A 20,873-nucleotide genomic window follows, 5' to 3' on the forward strand; every position below is an offset into this window, starting at 1 on the left:
CTTTCTTAGCAGGATGCGTTGTATTGATTAGTTCCCTGCGATTTCCCTTCCATCAGAGACGCCCCCCCCCCACCACCACCTCCAGACTGTCTGCGGGCTCCCAACTGAAAAGGCCACTTTACACACATTTCAACACCTACCGACGCACATACACACACGCACGCACGCACTCAGACACACACACACACAAACACACACACACAAAGCTGCCGAGGCCAATGTATCCACCGACTGCCTCACGTTGTGTACAAATCCCTTCGCAGCAAACCTCATTGCAACTGAACATAGCATTGATTTTCATAATCCTCCGCCTCAAATTTCACGGTAATCCTTTGAAAAACTGAGCGAGGGAGGGAAACAGACAAACAAGTAGAGTGAGGGAGGGTGTGAGAGCGAGAGAGAGAGAGAGAGAGAAAGAGATAGAGAAATAACAACAGAAATGGAAAATAATGGAGAAATCAAGGAAGGGAAAATACAGGGTAGCAGCATAAAGCATTTAACGCCGAAAGTGGTCGACTCTCAATCGGAAGGTTGAAGCGTCAATTCATAATGTGCCCCTGTCCACATGTTCTTGAGCAAGACACTGAAGCTCAATTTGCTTCCAATGGATGGCAGCCCCCTCCAATGGTGTGTGTGAATGGGTGAATGTGATTAAAAGTTTAAAGCGCTATACAAGTGAAATCCATTTACCATTCAATCAAATTTTTTTTTTGATTAAGATAAAAATCAGACAAAAGGACCATCACCAAGCAAGACTCGTCCAATATAGACATAGACACATTCAGCAGTCAGACGGATGTGATTTTCATGGGGTCTGCTCTTAGACTGCATGAGTCAGAGCAGAGCTGTATAACCGTCTGCCACATAAAGGACAAAACATGCCTCTATGAAAATAGCTGCAACACAAAAATACCCGTGGATAAAGAAAGACGCAGCATCTACCACATTAAAGACTGAAGGGTCGTGGAGACATTTTCTCTGACAAGTACATACTTGGGGCTAAAGCCCAGAATCTAATGTGTCAAATAGGCCCAAAGCCAGAGTCTGTGCTCAGAGGAATGGTTTATTTAGAAATGCAGTGTCTACAACAGACAGAACAACTCCAAAGTACGGACAAAACTAAAGAGAAATGGACAACATAACTAATAGATGATTTATAATGAATCGTTAGAACTGAAAACCAAAACGTCTGCATGAAGTTACAAAGCGAACTCAAAAAACACCAGTTCAAAACCATCATTGTTCTTCTGAGAAGCAAAGACCTACAGAAAGGAGCAAAATCTTCATAAACCTTGACCAAATATATGTAAAATACTGAAAACGCTGATTGAAAATCATACCTAAAATTATAACACAAACACAAGAAGGATCAAAGATGTAATAAGAGATTTAAAATACAAACAAACAAAAAATGCAGTCAAAGCCGCCACGAAATGTGCAAGAAATGTTCCTTTATAACCCTCAAAAAGGCACGCAAAACCAGCAGAAAAACAACCAAAAGTTTCACAAAACATGCAAAAGAACAGCAAATGATCCAAAATCTGTGCAAAGCAGCACAAAAAAATAAGAACAAAAACCTTCGCAAAGAAACATGAAGAAGACTCAAACAATGACAAAGGGATCAAACAACACAAAAGAGTCAAAACATTAATAATGTAATGGAACAACAAAACCTCAAATACCCCACAAGATGACACTAACAAGCACAAGAGCAATAAAAAAGGCATGAAAGAAGAAATAGAAATACACAAACAATTTAAACCCTCTATGAGATGCTGGACATGGATAAAACATATCAAACAAGTACAGAAGTATGCAATATTTCCACAAATAAGGCAAAACATATTTCTACACACGCACACCTGTGACCACTTGATGTCACTGTATAACACCAGAACGCTGCTACAGTAGCACAGAAAAGCCTCCATTACCTAACTTGACTGATTGCACAAGCAGAATTAAATCTGCGACAGAAAATTGAAACAAACATGAAGAAAGAGATGGCATGTGAGAAACTTGTGGGTGACTGAAGTACAGCAGAGAAAGTCCTACAGTGATGAAGAACCCAAAGAAAGCTACTTGTGGGTGAAGAGCCCAACGTGGCATTACATCTGGGTAACGGAGCTCAAGACACTTAAAAATTATTTTTTTTTAGACCTACAAGAAAACTTCAGCAGCAAAGCATGTTTTTCGACTTTTGGATCCAATTTCTTTCTTGCTCTGAGCAGAATGGACTTCAATGGCGACCTGAGAAGCAGCAGCAGCTTTGAAAAGCCTGTCGCTCTGGAGGTCTACCCCAGTGTTCACACAGCAAGAGTCCTCACAGCTCCCCCCACCATCCGTGACCGGTCCACTGTCTGCTCCTCCCCTCCTTTAATTCTATCAACACCGATGGGTGCTATTGATGGCTTTGAAAGCATGGATTTTTGTGGGTAATTACAGTTTTACACCACAAATGGATCTAAATGGGTTTTTGTGACACTCTATTGATCCCTTTGGGGCAAATTGGTCTCTTTTGCCTGGAGCCTCCCTCCAGAGAACAGAGAAGATGAGGTAAGGATATCGAGGCTCTTTTTTTGCCTGTAGCAAAGCATTGTGCAGCCCAGCCCACCCACGAGACAGTATTTTGTCCATAAGACTGCATTTATATGGAAAGAGGAGAAGCGTCCATTGATAAGCAATCATAAGTTATGACAAATAGAATCAGTGGGGCTTTGTTTGGGGAGAAAAGGGGCTGAAACAGCAATTTTCTGACCGGCAGTTCAGCATCATTTCTAAGCACATTATGAAAATAACCCTTTATTAAACCAGGCAGACGTGCATTCTTTAAAGCTGTCAATTGCATGAAAATAATAACCGGCCTTAATAAAGGACACAAAGCGCATACTGATGGATTACGTCTCACTAAGGACATGAAAGAAGATTGTTGTTACCATCAGGCAAGAATATCCAGAGATTTCTTCTTCTTTTCTTTACTTTTTCTGGCTGTTGGGAGCCGTGTCACACGGTGAAGTATTTGTATGTGTGATTTGACTTTGAACTGATTGATGCTAAAGCAAATGAGGACTTCATAGGTGAGAACATGGACTTCTTAAAACACACAAGGACTATTTAAACTCCTAGGACCTGGCGTCCACATGTGTGGACATCACTTTGGGTGGTCTTGACCACAATAATAAATTAGTTTGAGTCATAGGAGGTAAAACCAGATTAGGACTCTTTAAACTGAATCAAGACTCTCTGAGACAATCTTTGGCATAAACAGTAATTTTCTACTAAATGGTCATCAGTATCTTGGAGGCTTATCAATTCCTCTCTGACCCTCAGATTCTTTTGGCTGTCCACACTTTGAGAACCACTCCAACAGGGCATTGGACAGTAAACGGTTAATTCCAACAGTTGCACTGACTGAAAAAAATCTTCAGAAATTTCAAACAGATTTTTCTCAGGTTTTTTGCCATGAATGGTATCAGCAAAATAGCCCTCCACGTCTACAAGGTTTTTTTCCCCCTGAGCGTTGCACTGGAAATAATCTGATCATTCTGTTAGATTGTACCACACAGAAGTCATGTTCCAGTAGTAGACCGGTGGGGCTTGTGTGTTCACACAGCAAGAGAAAGTCCCAGAAAAAGGCCTCAGACTCAACTAAATATGTTGTTTGTGATGTTTACTTTTATCAGTTTTCAACAGATATGAACCACTTTGGTTGAATGGTTTTGGTTTATAAATCAATCATTTTTATTATCATAACGTGCTGAACCAGTGCTTGTGCACTCACAGGGCAGTGAAAACACTTTCTATCACGGATAAGCACTTATGTCCTATTTTCCAAAATTGAACATGCCAGAAATCATTCCTGAACAATCTTGAAGCCTTTGTTTTTTCAGTGGAATTAGCTGGTGCAAATACACTCACCAATCATGACACCAAGTGCACCTGTTCGACTGCCCCAAAATGCAAATATAACAGCCAATTACTCGGCAGCAACCCAATGTCTTCAACCATGTAGACATGGTCAAACCAATCTGCTGAAGTTCAAACGAGGAAAGGTGGAGCTGAGTGACTTGGAACATAGTGTGATTACTTGCTTTAGTGTTGTGCAAACTGATGATCCACTAGGATTTTTATGCATAGCCATCGGTAGATTTCAGAGGACCGTGTCAGAAGGAAATATCAAATGAACAGCAGCTTGCAGCAGCTTGAAAATGCTATTTTGATACCACAGAACTAAGGAGAATAATTCATTATAGCAAAAAGGCAACAAGAAGTACTCGGTCTCATTAAAATAGAACAGAGGTCAGAAAAGCTTCGCTTCATCCGATAAATCTCAATCCTCGTGTGCTAAAAGTTGTGTTTTCAGTGGCTCTGAGCACCGTTGTGTAAACAGTCACCCAAAATGCAACGGGAGTTTTGCGCTTGCGCTTGAAAATGTTGCCATTTAAACAAAAGCCTTACTTCTAACCCTGTAGCCGTGGTCACCTTATAATGTCCATTCTTTCATGAGCACCGTGTACCAGCTTCATATAGGAGTTTGAAACTGTCTCACCACATCTCAGTCACACAGACCAGATTCATACTAAACTTACAGCCAACTGTGTAGGGGTGTTATGTGATTGGAACACATTTGTCACCAGGGACAAAGGCAGTTCTGAAAGTAATGGGGAAGCACTGGTGACTGGTGAGAATATATCGAACCCTTCGATTGACCTTTGTATAGCACGCAATTGCATGCTTTCATGTTGCTTTTTCATTGTGCCTTCAGAGCGCAAAGGCCTTGAAACGTCATCCGGTTCGACCTGCTCTCTTCTGCACTGTAAGACGTGAGTGTGAAAATAAAGAAAATGATAGCAAACACATGAATGTAACTTCAAAACTCATTGTATCGTTGTATGAACTTGAGAGACATTAAGCTATGAGCAACCTCCTTGGCAGTCTTTAACAAGTACAACATAACTGGGGAAAAAAAAGAATGAACATCTGACTTGGAAAACAAATGCTACTTAATTCTGATTGTCAAGCAACTTCCAATTCACATGTCTCGACGCATCACAACGCTCCTGTGTGAACAGGCGAGCAGCAGAAAGAACATAATGTATTATTCTGTACTGTTTGTGTGAAAATAAGGGACATATAGTGTTCTAAACACACCGCTCCACGCTCACCTGGTCTTTGATTACATCTCTCTCTGTCTCTCTCTGTCTCTCTCTCTCTCTCTCTCTCTCTCTCTACTCATTGTTTGATTAACTGAAGACTCGTCTGATTAAAATCAGCTGCAGCTTGATTGGAATAACCTGTCATCTTAATCAAAATGATCTGATGCTGCCGCGCCAGTAGTCGGCTGCTGTTTGAGGAAAATTACCTGCTGTTGGGGTCGCAATTACCTGCCTTGATTATCCGCCGCGAAACCTTCGTACCCGAACATCCCAGGGCCTTTTTTTTCGAGAGATTAGCTCGTAGTTTCCGAAACATTTACGCGTCTGTTTGTATCGGGTGATTTCTTGACGAGACGACTTATTGACTGGCTGACGGCTTCCTTACAACGTAATCGTCGCCATTTGGGTTTGTTTAGTTCATGCAACCAACCGACGATGGATCTCAGTGTCGCGCCTTGTGATTTCTGGCCTTTTGGGTGTTGACAAATGGGCAATGAATCAATTTCCTTGCGTTTTATTTTGAATATTGAGGCGCATTTGTGGAAGTGGGTGGCATCAGGAGGAGTGGACTCCAGCTGTTTGGTATTTGCAGGCAAGGCACAGAGTGCATCATGAAGCTGCTCCTTGGCATTACGGTTATTGCCCACCAGGGTACATTATCTTTCCATTACATCAAGCAGTTTGATAGAGTCATACTCTCAGGGCGCTTCTAATTTCTCGAGGTACGTGTGGGATTTCTCATAAGCGGTGCCTTTCCCTTCCCTTTTGCTGAGACCAGCTGATGGTGTGCAGCGCCACGTCGGCACGCCGCTTCATTTGAGCCTCGCTCATGCTGTACCGAGCAAATACGCTGATGCTGGGAGCGGTTCGCCAGTTGAGCTTCCGTCTAATTGAGTTCTGCACATGCATGTTATTTCACGAAACCCCCCCCCCCCCCCCCGAGGATGTTTGTGGCCCTGCTTCCTCGCTAATACACGTGGGCGGGCCAGGAACACATTACGTGCATCTATTGTCTTCTGTAAACAGGTAAAACAAACAAAAGACGTTATTTCACACGCTGGACTGGTACGCGCCTTCTGTGAGTCTGAGTCTTCTTCTTCTTTTTTTTCTTTTTTTTTAAGCTTGACATTGCCAAGTCCTGTAAGGATAGTAATTGGATTTCCAGAATAAGCGAAAATCTCCTTTCTCTCCCTGGTCTGCTCTAGTAATTGAGGTTAAATGAAATGGTCAGCCATGCACTAAACCTCAGTGGGTGTTCAGCCCTGTGGGTGTGTGCAGGATAAAGGAGAGCTCTGATTTAGCTGCTTTGTGTTCAAACTTGTGAAATTGTTACAGGTGGCGAGAGCGGATTAGTTTGTAAATGCCACAAACTTAAAATAACACGAGTGTCGTCAGTGAGTTTGAACGGCGGGGGGGGGGGGGGGGGGGGGGGGGGGGGTAAAGCGTTCGATGAGAGTGTGACAGCCCGTCTAAACACACAGAACACACACTGTGTGTGGGACCTCTCCAGCGCCCCCTGCCAAGGTAAAGACCAGAGATGCGGGGTTCAAATCAAGTTTGTGAACACAGAAACACAAGTCACCTTGCTGAAACAATGATTGATAACCAGCATTAGACCACTAACTCCTCAAACCTGCGCAGGTGAAGTGATCCATATTTACAGCCCTGCACAGGAGGGCTTTTTAAATCCCACTCACACCAGCTCCCGGTGGATTTCTGACCATTAACCGACTGTTCCTGCTATGTGTGTGTGTCACCTCTGCCCACTACTGCTATATTTGCATTCATTCCCACACCAATGTTGAAGTTAGGGCTGAATAACTTTTCACCAAATTCCACAAATGTTTTTTCCATGATGTTTTATTTAACAGACTGTACACAAAGAGAATCACTGTCTTGGGAGAAGTGAGTTGCTCTATGTAAGCAGGTATCAAACAAAGTCCCAATCTGATTTTTTTTCATCACTAATGGCTGAGAATTGTTTCCATTTGTTGCCTTTCTTTGATTTGGTGAAGTAAAACGAAGCTCTCATCTTTTTGTTGATTTCTTTTTTTGACTTAATATTTCTTGCAAGCACTATTTTGGAACTCACTAGCTCATGCTGGATCCCAACACTTCTCAAAGAGGAATATAATATAATAGAATAGAATAGAATAGATGTTGCTGTATGAACTCAATACTTTTTTTGAAACGAAAGCACAAAAATTAAGTGGATTTACTTGAACCGTTGTCGTTTGAATGAGGCCTTTAACACATTGACAGGTGGAGAATCAAACTGCCACCATGGAAATTGAAAAGCGTCCCCTGTAACCAACTGAACACATCTACTTTCAACTTTCGAGTCCAAGCTTGAGAGACTCTTTGTACTTCTTCATTTCCTTGCACGTACATTTGCGGTGAGTTGGTGACTCTAAATTGCCTGTAGATGTTATTGTGATTCTTCATAATCATCTGTCTTTATGTATTTGCCCCGTGATGGACTGCTGAGTTGTCCAGTTTGTACCTTTCTTTCGCTCGTACTGGGCTGGAATGAGCTCCAGCCCTCAGTGGAATGAAGCACAGTAGATGGATAGCATGAGTAAAATGTTTCTCTTTAACATTGGCTTCCGATTGGAGTATAAAGGAAGCCGCCAAAAAAAGAAAACAGTTTTCTTAAGGCCCTAATTTGGCTAGATTGCAGCCCAGTGTGAGTGTTATTTGCAGACTCACCAAACATCCTCTGCATCCACATCACACTCTGCCCCGAACTGGCAGATGTCACAGGTGGACGTCTCCTTCTGCACAGTCTCCGCCGAGCCCTCGCCTCCTGAAAGTGACAGAAGAGAGGCAGTGTAACACATGCGATGCCTGTTTGATGCAATACCCAGTGTGCACCCGCTCGCCAGTTGTTTAAAACCCATTAAGTTCACTCAGAAGACGGAGAAACGGGTGAACGTGGGTGCCAAACCTGCAACGAAACCCGATAAGGGGTGCACCTCGCACAATGCAACGTGACCGCGGGAATCAGAATCACACGACTTAAAGTGCATTTACATTCTGCCGTATCCCGCCGTAATCCCACTGAAGCTATCTCCTTCAATCCATTCGCTCTTGCCCTCCTTCTCCTGCTCCCTCGCCTGACTCTCATCTATCACTCTCAAATCCCCTGCTGATCTTTTTCCAGAGTCCCTCTTTTATTTCATCCATGCTGATTTTTTTTCTCCCCCCGCCTCCCGCAGCCCGTGAGTGCGACGGCTCCTCGGCGGCGGTGTGGGGGCATCTGCGTCAGGCTTATAGCGGCTTAGGGACCCCACCGGGTGCATATCACGCCTCATGAGCGGCCGAGTGTCGGAGGGGTGGGGTGGGGCGGTTGGGGGGTGTAGGGAGAGAGAGGAGAGGAAAAAAAAAAGAGAAAAGCAATCTGGCCAATCTCAAATTGCATTCAGCCACCACAGAGGACTCCTTCAGTCCCCCTCCTCCCTCTTCGGCCTTCTTCTCCATTAGACAAGCTCTATTTTTAAACTTACTGGGGCCCACGAGGACAACAAGAAGAAGAAGACGAAGAGGTAGAACTTGGCATCATTTCCCCTATGTCGTATCAATCTCTTCACGACACACATACACATACCCACAGACACACACACACACACACACAAATGCACAGACACCCACACTGCTGCCAGCCACGATTTTTGCTCCCTTGTGCAGCGTCTTTCATTTTCCCTCCACCCCTCTGAAACCTTTGTTATTTCTTGTGATCCCTTGTGACACGCTGGATTGAATTGGAAAGAACTCTGGTAGAAAGAGGTTTAGCCTGATTTTCCGCTGTCTGGCTTAAGTTGGGTTTCATTTTGAGGTCAAAGTCAAGTTGAATCTTGAGACATATGGATATGCCTCCGCCTCAACTTTTACATTCAAGATCGCTGTTGGCTCTGATTATCCCAACATTTACATTTTCGTTTCTGCTTGCGTCCAAAGCCACAATGCAGCTGACAAGAGCGAAGAGTTTCTTCGCTGAGGACGTTAAGCTTCTTTTACTGCCTTAGCTTTTAGTAGTTTTTTTTCTTTCTGTTTCCATCTTTTTTGAAGGTGTTTCTGCAGCTGCAGGTGTTAGAAGACAAACCATGGTGGCGAGGCAGCGTGTCCTCTGAATGCTGAACATTTGCAGTCGCGTGGAAAGATGTGCAATCTGTATTCACAGCTTTACCTCCGGGTCAGAGGACTGGCAGGACTACAAGGGTGTGAAGCAGCGCTGGTGTGCAGCCAATCAGTGGGATGAGCATGGACGGAGAAAACCTTTTCGGCAAATATCCTCATGTGTAATTTTAGACTTCAGTCTATTTTAAGTTACTCAATGAGGCCTTATGAGTCCTCGTTTTTTTGGGATAATAGGTCCTGGATAATAATTGAGAATTGGATGCTGCTCTTACGACAAACAAACAACGACACTAAATGATTTACCAGCATACAGCATATATAAGCACTAATATAACACACTAATGTTACAAGCAGAAAACCAGTTAAATTCCTCATCAAATGGTGCTACATTTGGTAGGAACACACATTTGTGGGATGAGCAGCAGAGCTGCATATAAGACTTTTGTTCATACAACAATAAAAAAAGGAAAACATGGGAACATATAAGGGGGAAACAGTTCCAAGATTTACTCCCAAGAAGCATTGGTCGTCTGCCCATACGAATGTTTTGGACTCACCATTGCTGATGTCGACAGCGTGTTGTTTTCTGCATATGTGTGTGTGTGGTTTCGTTGCAAAAACAATTAGCCACACTAGTGGCCCAACAGGAAAACTACATCTTTGTCAGTATTTCTGTGGTTTCCATGTAAACAGACGCTATTTACAAAACTTTGCCGTAGAAATCCGAAACTCTTTCTGAAACGAAAAAGGCAAAAACTATGCATTTTTACTTGAAACCCTGTCGCGCAAACAGGGCCTTAATCACTTTGCAGTTGTGATACATTGTTGGGATTGTTCATCTTTCCTCACCTGCATCAAACGGCCTGATTAACCTCACCATCTCCTCATCAAGCACAGCAGTAATAAAACCTGCACTCTGGCTCTGTCTGGTGCTGCTCAACACAGCACTCTTCAACCTCAATTGCTTCTTTTCCCCTCGCAAGTAAGTCTCCCATCACTTTCAAACTAATGTCCACATGAAACCAAAGCCAAATAAACTTTCTCTTTTATGAGTATCACCTGAATGACTGACATTAACAATTAAGTCTTGTTGAAATTTAATTGGTTGAGTCTTTTTTCTTTTCTTAAAACACTTGAGATCACCAGGTTAGAGCCAGTGTGCTGTCTGAAAGCTGTTTTTCAAGGATAGAGTTCCGATTCCTCTAGAGTTGTCAAAATTTTATTGGTATATGTCAAACAAAATCAAATTCTGACCTGAAAAACTATTCAGTGATCCATCCATACTGCTTTAAACAGAGGGTCACAAGGTGTTAAGAGCCATGTATAGCTGACTATAGGCAAAGGGAGATATATCTGCCATAGACAGATTATCAAAGGGCTCCTGCTTTTGTACTGTCTGTCATGATTGGTGTGAGGATTTTTGGGAAATGTATTAAAGTGTCAGCAGCTCTTCTTGATCAGATTATTTGCAAGGATGTTTACTTTTTGGATGCAGTTCAGACTCACAAAAAAATCACATTGATTTTGAAAGAAGTTGGATTGAGGCAACTTCAGTGTGACTTTGATGGCAAACCAAAGAGGTTACAGGTAGATTGGGTTGGAAACCAATGATTTAAGACATAAAAACCTGCTATTCACAAAATTTGAAGAACATCTAGAATTTATTTGCACTTTGCTTTGAGGAAATTGGCTTTTTCAAGCTCGGAACTGAACATTCTACCTCTGCTGTGGAGAAAATCTTAAACTACAAGCTAACCACTAGTGTTACAAGACTTCAACGTTTCCAAGCATTCAGGAAGAAGACACATGTCAACATCAACTACTCAGAGGACACCAGGTAAATCAGGCTTCCATGGTTGGTCAGAAGGGATTATTGTGGGGGACGAAACAGAAAGAGGGAACTGCCCGGGCCAAGAAACACAAAGAAATCATACCAGGGAAAGCTTTGATTTTGGTCCAAGTCCAAACTTGAGCTTTTCGGTCCAACCGCAGTATCTTTGTGAGACAGAGGGAAGGTGAACGGATGGTATCTACATGGGTGGTTCCCACCAGTGGAACTCAGAGGAGGCGATTCAGTCGGAATTCGAGGCAACACAAAACCAGCACGGCTACCGCCACGTTCTGCAGCGACCCATCTGGTTTCGGACTCTTACACAGCGCGACGGGCCAGAGCAGACTGCGAGGCTATAAAAGGAGCATTTGCACAGGAAAGAAAAGCGCAGTGCGGAAGGAATCATTTACCTGGTGCGCTCCGTCACCTGACCCTCACCCCAGCTGAGACGGATTTGGGATGAGCTGGATCACACAGCGAAGGAAAAGCAGCCAAGAAGCGCTCGGCATACGTGTGAACCGCTTCAAGATTGTTGGAAAACCTCATGAAGCAAGTTGACAGAAGGCCAAGAATGTGCAAGAGGTGGCCCCTTTAGAGCGTTGCTTTGTTTACAGTTTTTATTGCTGACTTTAGAATGTGGCATTAAATAGCTTCTTTGAAAAAGTAATGAACCTTAGATTGAAAAGATGTGTCCAAACATCCGCATTCTACTCCTCACGGTCATCTTAAGGAATGTGTTTCTGTTGACAAACTCTGATTCAGTCTTTCATGACCTGTATTGGCTGCGATTTACAGAGAGCCATTTCTGCAATTAGCCTATCCTCATCGATACAAATGGAGTGCAACAGTTTTTCCCTCATCAGCATTGTGTTCGTACCTCACGAGGTTATACATGTTTATCTTCTTTTCAGCTACTGAATAGAACATTGATTATAATTTCTCTCATCAGCAAGAACACTTTTAACCCCTTGTACGTGCGTAAAATACTTTGGGATTTAATATTTGCATAACACAATGCTGGAGAATCTTTTGATTGCATCTTACTCGTCTTGCGATCCCACCACTCATTTTGATTTTTTCAGACAGTACAGCATCCAATTTGTCAGGAGGAGCGATGTAACATTTTTTAACAAATGTCGAAGCAGACACAACACATGATGCTGCCATGAAAACTAGCAACTTCACTGCTATCAAACTAAACAAGCCTCAACTTTTTTTAATTGACATTTCACTGTATTTTACAGCATAAAGTTTCATTAAAATGGTTTTTATGTTAAGATTGTAGCCATTTCATTTCCAGTAGTAATTGTTGGTAATTGGTTGTGTGAAAATATATACATTTTCATCACGTACACTCTGTGCCAACCTTGAAACTTTAAGTTTGAAGGTTACAATGGCAGCATTTTTACTGGCCCGGCCCACTCAGGGGACACTCAATGAAGGAAAAGAATAAAAATAAATAAACTGAAAAAAATGTTTGACCCCGATGATTAAAGATTTTTAAACATGTTTTATCATTAGATGTCACCTTCAATGCACCAACAAGATAATCAGTAATGCGCCTTTGTGTTTTCTTGTGATTTTTCATCATTCTTATCTCTAATTATGCATTTTTTTTTATTAGTCGGAAAGCATACTGCTGACTCCCAGATTCATTCTGCCCCTCAGATATTAAACAATAAAAAGCCAAATGCTTCAATTGTCTTGCAGTTTGCGGTACAGACAAGCCAACTGCAAACCATAAACGTTTTCCAAAACCAAGAAGATATTTAGATATTTGGATTTCTGTTCAATCAGATTGAGGCATAGAGGCAGAAGCAGCGCACCTGACTCGCATCAGGTGCCCATAACCTCTCTGACCCATAAAGGAGGAGACGCCCAGACACGATGAGTGACAAGTGTAAGAAGGACAAGGCTGTGTGTTGGTGTGTTTTGAGTTCAGTTAATAAAAGTATGGTGACTGAAGAGTCAGTGTACGCCTCGTCTTCTCTGTGTACGGACCTGCAGGTGGCAAACATGACTGCTTATTTAGCATGGGACACACGTCTGTGGATTCTAAATGCACTCCCGCCCTGCACACCAAGTTATATCTGGATATCTCCAATCAGGTTGAATGAAGTTTAATTCTAATAGTGACTCATATTTTTCCAGTTGAGAAGATACTGTCAGCAACTTCAGCTTTTTCATTTTCAGCTTCATATTTCAAGTACAATATTAGATGTAGAGTGTGATTTTTGCACAATTTAAAAGCAACAGTTAAGCAAAAGTATTTTTTCTCATGAGATAATAAAGAAGTATGTAAATGAAGTCATTTTTAATTAAAACACCATTTAAGCACTGGGGCCACACGGTGGCTCACAGTGAGAAGGTCCAGTGCCTTTATGTTCTCCCTGTGTGTATGTGGATTTCCCCCAGGTATTCCAGAACTGATGACCCTATATATAAATGTGAAAATGAGTGTGTGGTTGTGTATTATGTCCTGAACCATAGTGAACTTGGATTGACTTCAGCGTCCATTGACCCTGAACAGGATTAAACAGTATAGAAGATAGATGGATGGATGGATGGTTGTAAGCAAGGACTGTACATAACATTAAAAAAACAACTGTGAAATATCCGATAAAAGCTTGACCTGCCAGCATTTTTTGTGTGCAGAAAATTCTTTAGTTCATAGAAAGACTGCAATCCAACACAGCTCCATAATCTGATGCATCTATGGAGGTGCTTTTAGAAAACCAGCATTAAAAACACATTAATACCAGAAAATACTGAAACAAATCCATGTCTGTTATCGCATGTTCCCATGCCTGTGTTTTTTTTCAAGTGCTCACCAGTGTCTGACAGGTCTATTTAATGGACATGTGCTTTGTACCACATCGCAGTTCTGGGTGCAGTCTGTAGATTGAATTAGCCAGTTGGGACTTTTTGTTTTTTTGGTGTGTGTGTGTGTGTGTGTGTGTGTGTGTGTGTGTGTGTGGGGGGGGGGGGGGGGGGGGGGGTGTTCACTGACGTAAATGTAATTTCCCTTTTATTTCCACCTGTCCTGCTTGTTGTGGGGTGTGAAATTTCTCACTCACTCCATAGCAATTTTCAGTTCTTGCAGGCAGCCGAGCCTCTCTGCACACTGTCAAATGATCAGCTCCACATAAAGGCTTGTGGGCAGGCGAGCATGTAAGCTCTCCCACGACTCTCCTCTCCCACAATTGCACAGGAGAGAAAGAAAAGGGAGGAGAGGCGCAAGAGAGAGCCGATGTGCACGTTTCTTTCTGAATCACTTTCTCATCTTTCTTAACACGTGTGCCTGTACGTGCACAATGCAAATGCCAATGCTGTCTCTTTTTTTTTTTACCACACAGTGCACAGTGCACCCAAAACCTCCTGCATGCACACACTCATACACACTCCCCCCCTTTCACAGCCCTGCAGGCACAATTACCAAAAGCGACCGGGGACAGGACATGTTTTCCACTCCTCAAATCCCTAGAAGAGTCTCTTGTAGCACTAACACAACATCTCCCCTGTTTCTATGTCTGCTAATCCCTGGAATCAAGGGGCACGGTTGGGTAATGAGTGAAATGATTAGCCCCCCCCCCCACCAACCTTTACATCACATAGTATCGATCCATGCCTGGACTGGGGCAGTCGACTGGTAACCCCCCCCCCCCCCCCTACTTGCACGGTTCTCACCCTCACCTTCCTCCTCAAACAAATCCTCTCTCCCGCTTTGTTCTTTTTGAGCTTAAATCGGTTCAGTTTATCAAACATGAGGCAGGTGCTGCTTTCATGTGACGAGACGAGGCGAAAGGAATCCAAAAAGCCAAAGGAGAGGGCGGGAGAACCTCTGGATTAAGTTACTTGGAAGATTAGAGCGAAATGGTGAGTTAAAGAGGAGATAAGCGGGATAAAATGACAGCGAAGGAAAGTATGGTGGATGACTCGCAAAGGTGCCGCGAACCTACATTGAGAGGTTAAAGAGCGGCTTTAATCTCCTTACCGCTGGGTGGGGCCTGGTCATGCGTGCATTAACACAAATTCACTTTGAAAAAACTCGAACTCTGCACTGTGACTCCTGCATTTAAGTCTGTATGCCCACTGACGGCACCAGTCGTGCATTCACCGTGGCTGGCGTGTAAAATGGGGGAGAGCAATGGCTGCGAGGATAGAAGCTCGGAGCTCATTTAGGTGCAGCAGCTGGCTGAGTCAGTCTGCTGAGCCTAAGCACTGCTCGAATGGTTCACCTCCTGTAACTTGAGGAATACAACCAGGGACTTTGACCATGCATGGCAAAGTGGAACAATATTTGTGAAGAGATGGCAAATATATGCAGGAAAAGCATTCTGCGTTGGGTGCACCTGAGGTTTAAAGTTGCTTTTGGTTGACTGCCTGGCTAAATCCCCTTCACATTTCACCCTGACACCCAGCACCTAGTGCAGCACCTGGTTGTGGTTATTTGTTACCAGAGAAGACGATTTATGAGGATTTTTCTCGAACAAAACATTTTTACAAGGCGACTGCATTTGATCAGCAAACATTTTTGAAGTGTTTAAGGTAGTTTACGTGACGTTTTCCAGTGAAAATGTCAAATTTCCGTAGCATTTCTGGGTGTCCGCTTAAATGACAACAGTCGGTTTTGAAAACAGCTCCCAAGGTGGAACATCTTGAAAATCCTCCGACTCTGTCTCCATGAAAAAAGAAGGGACACACAACTTAATGAAAACACTTCCTATATAGTGTATTGTTATATGGCTTGCACGTGTGTGGTTTCGTTACAAAAACAACCAACAGCACCCACGAGTGGACCAACATGAAAACTGCATGGTATCAGCATTGATGCCATTTCTGTGTATCGTTTTTGCAATTTTGCTACGTAAGCACAAAACATTTCTGAAATAAAAATGCAAAAATTATGCATTCTGACCACTTGAAACAAAGAGACCTTATTTGAGGCACCTGATTAAAAACTGATGATAAACTAAAGACACTATCAACTGAAAATACAGCATTTCATTGCTGCTTCCCTTCTTATTGTTTAGTGACTCTCAATTATCTGTCTTTACATTAACCTTTTGAGAAAGTGACATTGTGTCCAAGCTACCCTGCATTTCCACTGATTATCAGTTGGATTTGGAAATTAAACAAAGCGCCAATAAAAGAAGTGTCGATGAATAATTTCATGTCGAAACGAAGCATATTTTGGATGGTAATATCTGTATTCAGTAACATCCCAAATAGTTTGTTAACAGTAAAAAACATTGTGAGTCACACTTTGAGGCAGAGAAAACCTTCTGTGACATCTGGGCAAGTATTTCCCAGAAGCCATATTTGACACTCACAGGAAGGAGGACTTTTAATAAACTGGGAGTAGGAACTGATCTGAACAGCTCAGACGACGGTGGCAACAGAAATCTGGCTGCAATGGCTCAAAAACAACTCATCTCTGTCCCGGTCTGATCCAGATTCACAGCCCCCGTGTAGCTTGATGGAAGTTAAGTCCTTTGGCGAAGAGTGGGGGACAAATTAGAGAGACCAGATGTGCCAAGCAGATATAAGCCTATTGATATTAGCCCAAGGCTGTAACTGCAGCCAAAAGTGCAGTGCTAACTATTGACTGGAGTGGCGTCTCTTTATTTATTTATTTATTTTTTTTTTTTGTTCGTCCTTGAAATACCTCAGTCTTGAGCTGTATACAAGTACAGAACTCTATACTCTTTCAGCATATATTGCACTTCGCTACTGTATACATACAAGGACACCAAGAGTATGCCCCTTTAGGATATTCTTTATGCATCAGTGAAATAAAAAGGAGTTTAGGAGAAACCGGAGACAAAAGATCATTCATTTGAGTGAGCGTACAGTGGGAACAGGAGACCACTCCTCTCGGTCTGCACACAAAGACCAACACACACTAAAACACAAGCGGGAGATTTAGGGCACTCTTGTGTGCAGCTATCATACCGATGATGAATGAAGCCCACACACCCCTGAAAAACAGAGCAAGACCACTCCGACCTTGGTTGCATGCACACCGGGGAGAGATGGAGAGGAATGGTGAGGAATGAGAGGGAGAGACGGAGAGATGCAGGCTGATATACATCGTACATGTGCTTGCTGAAACAGACACAGAGCGAACCCTTCAATGGTATCATTATAGAATCATCCTAAAAAAATGTTTACGCGGAGTCTAGAGTGGTGTAGTGGTTAGCACTGTTAGCTCACAGCCAGAGTGTCTGCACTTTGAGTTGATTTAGTTCTAGTCATGTTTACACAACAATGTTTTCAAGTTAAAATCCTTTGTTACATTTTGGGGTTCTGCTTGTGCTTGGAGGCATTGAAAATGCAACTTTTCTGAACTACTGCACCAAGGTTGTACTACCTCGTCCTTCTGCACATGAGCCAGTAGACGGACAGTGACAACAGCGGACTCCAGAGTGTCATGACTCCCAGTCCATTACCAAAAGCACCCACTAGTGGCCCGACATGAAAACTACATAATGTTCAATGTTTCTATTTCTCCATGAAAAAATAAAAAAATAAAAAAATAAATTATATATATGTATATATATATACATATATATATTCCAAAACGTTGTTGTATGAACATGACACAAAATATCCTGACTGTTTGTTACTATTTGTCTCTCCGTGTTTACCATACTGTATACCCTGTCCTGGGCTTTCTGTTGGAATTCATCATACCTGACAACATGCAATTTCATTCGTATGACCGTGGTAGCAAGATATTCCGATTGTAATGCTGTCTGTGGTGTACCACAAGGAAGCTCCATGGGCCCACTTGTATCATTTTCACAAATAATTTCACTTAATTGATAAAACAACATTTTTCAATGTAATGCATTCTGATGATTCTATAATGATTTATTATTAGAAATAATCGAATTTCACTATTCACATTGTGTTGTGTCACAGCACTAGAGTTGGGTGTTGCTGCTTCAATAATAACATGATTTTAGACATATCCAAATCAAAACGTATTATAGTTGGTATCAAGCTTGAGCTGACTAAAAGTTCCCGGCTGCATGTGCCAGCACAGAGCTGTGAGCTGCATGTAGAGTATAGATCAGATTTAATTATAGGGAATTATGCTGAATTACTATCTTTCATAGTTGGACCATATTCACAGTATCAATTATGAAATGGGAACAAAGCTTAGCTGTTGTCAAAAAAATATAAAAAAACATTTCTGTCATAAAAAATTAATGTTAATGTTTTGGGGTTACGTCTTTTGGAATATGGCTCAAATACATGGTGAGCCAATAATAAGAGACCTCAACTGTCAAATTAGTTCAGAAAAAAAGCTGCTATTATAATTTTAAAATATCCTTCTGACACCAGGATTGGTGTAATACAAATAAGGTCTCTGTGGAAGGCAATATGGTTTGCTCCTATTTTTTTTTAAGAGAAAACACAATCAGTGTCATCATCACGAACAGCCCCCATTAATTATCTGGAAGGGTATAATATTCACATGAAACATACTTACACTTGTGGAGTAGCAACAGTGCATCCCTTATTCAGTAATTACATAATGTTCTGGTGTATTAATGAAAGTGGACTCTTGGAAAGTCAGAAATTAAGAAATTCGTATTTCTAAGTTTGGCATATTGACCTGTAAACTTGTAGGTCATGACATAATCTGAAGAAAGAAAATGAAAAAAAGGTTTCCACCACCAACACACAGATGGAATGATGCATATAACCTTAATATTCAAATGGCCTAAAACACTTCTGGAATTTGCAATGTCTATATGCACAATAAAGCTATTAAAAAATACTGCTAATCAAATAATTTGATATTTAAATAAAAATATCCTCATCTATTTCATGCCTGATGACCATGGAACGAAATCAGAACTACAAAAGAAAAAAGAAAGAAAGAAAAAACTCTAAATAAATAAATAATGAAGAGAAAAATACTAAATAAAGAAATAATTCCGATGATGAAAATTAGGGGGCAAAAAAGAGCACTGCTATTTTGAAGAACAAACTCGAAACACAATATCATCTACCTAAGTGTTCGTACTCATCACAAATCGTGCTCAACTTTCTCTCATATTGCGTTTTCACATCATATAAAACAGGTTTATGCCAAAACAATTTCCTACAGCCTGGGATTCAGAGTGTTAAAGCATTCAGATGGATTTTTCCACTTGGAAATTGCAACTTTCCTACTTTATAGGTACTCATGAATGAATCATTAACCAACAACAAACTGTTCTCTCTGATGAGAAAATGTGTTTTATGTCTTTTTAATGAGTGATGGTTTTGACTTTTTTTGCTTTTTGTTTTTGTAACAATGAGCCAATTTCATACCTTATAAATATACTAAATCCTAAATTCATACTTGTTAATTCTAATCTAAGAACCCTAATGGGTAATCTGAATTAGGAGCAGTGGTGGAATAGATGCGAGAGACGGTATCCTAAATTCACAGGTTCGAATCCCACACAGTACAGGTCACCTTGATCACAAGGGTGCTTAAATTTATAGTTATTAGTTAAGCAAACAAAGTAGAACACAAGAAATCACAGTTATGAAACAATTAGGGATAGAGGATAAATAACACATATTTGTTTTGGGACAATGGTCCAATACAGATAATACACGGACCATGAATAATAAACTCTTTAATCTTCACAACAAAAGAAGTCTCAAATTTCCAAGAAAATGTCTGAGCAGCACAATCTGCAGCCTCCAAGTCGATCATACGGTTGAGTCAGCAAGCTGAACATTATGGCCTTCGTGGAGGTGCAGTGTGGTTGTAGTAGACTGCATTAGTTTTCAGCGAGAAGTACCTCAATAAATTTCTCCTTATAAATATACTCAGTCGTATTGAGCATTGTGAAAGACTTATATACAAGCCACAAAATAAATGCCTCATGCCAGCAAAACAAAATTATGCCTATTGGCAGGTGTGATAAATCTTCCCGAAGGCTGTTTTCTTCCCGTAAATGGACATGTGATCCATGAAAGGTGATACAGGAAGCGGTGAACATGAGCCAAATAGCTGATAATGGCAGGAGATGATGATACAGAATCTACGCGCTGTGTCAACATCGCGAGATGCAATCTCACAGTTGTGTGGGGCGCTCCATTAAAAAAAAAAAAAGACCGTGCTGACAATTAAACTATGAAAGCCATCAATCAAAATGACATTATCAACAGTACCGCTGCCCTACGTGGCTGATCTGACATGGTGAGCCGGGCCAGCGAACAGGAGACAGCTGAATAATCCATAAACATAATGGACATCAATATTGAAAAGATGACAGATGAGACTGCAGAAAGGAGCTAGGATTCAATTTCTATTCTTTGTTTTTTTTTTTTCCCCTGCAGGAGACCATATCACTTTTCACAAAGTCATTTGTCAACCATAAGGCCAAACAAGAAGAAGCCAAGCACCTCCAACAGGGGAGCTGAGGGCAATTGTTGCAGTGACGCTAATGACAGAATGAATCAGGTCCGGGACAATAATCGTGATGACGTAAATAATGATCCCATCAAATTTCTTGGTGGGCATTGGCACGGAAACATGAGACACACACGAATCAGAATATTGCAATGAAAAAGGACTTTAACTGGTCCATCAATGAAGGAGGGATAAAATCATATTTTTATTCAAAATGTGTCAAAACGTCATTCAGAAAAGACTTGTGATGAAGAAACTAGTTTATTACTTGATGTCAAACACGCAGCCAGGAAAGAGTTGTGCTCCGTACTGTGTGGCTATGAGT

The 20,873-nt window shown here is 41.6% G+C and overlaps 1 protein-coding gene across 1 annotated transcript in view; it reads right to left on the bottom strand.

Annotated features, from left to right (window-relative positions):
* LOC308131844 (tomoregulin-2-like) overlaps positions 1-20,873 on the bottom strand; it is a gene marked incomplete at its 5' end in the record, with an annotated part of 150,289 nt that overhangs the window by 31,342 nt on the left and 98,074 nt on the right. The window contains 1 exon segment of the mRNA XM_080498712.1: positions 7,863-7,959. Within this exon segment, the coding sequence (XP_080354838.1) occupies positions 7,863-7,959 (97 nt within the window).

Source organism: Blennius ocellaris (genome assembly GCF_963422515.1).
Source record: "Blennius ocellaris genome assembly, chromosome: 6".
NCBI classification, from domain to species: Eukaryota; Metazoa; Chordata; class Actinopteri; order Blenniiformes; family Blenniidae; genus Blennius; species Blennius ocellaris.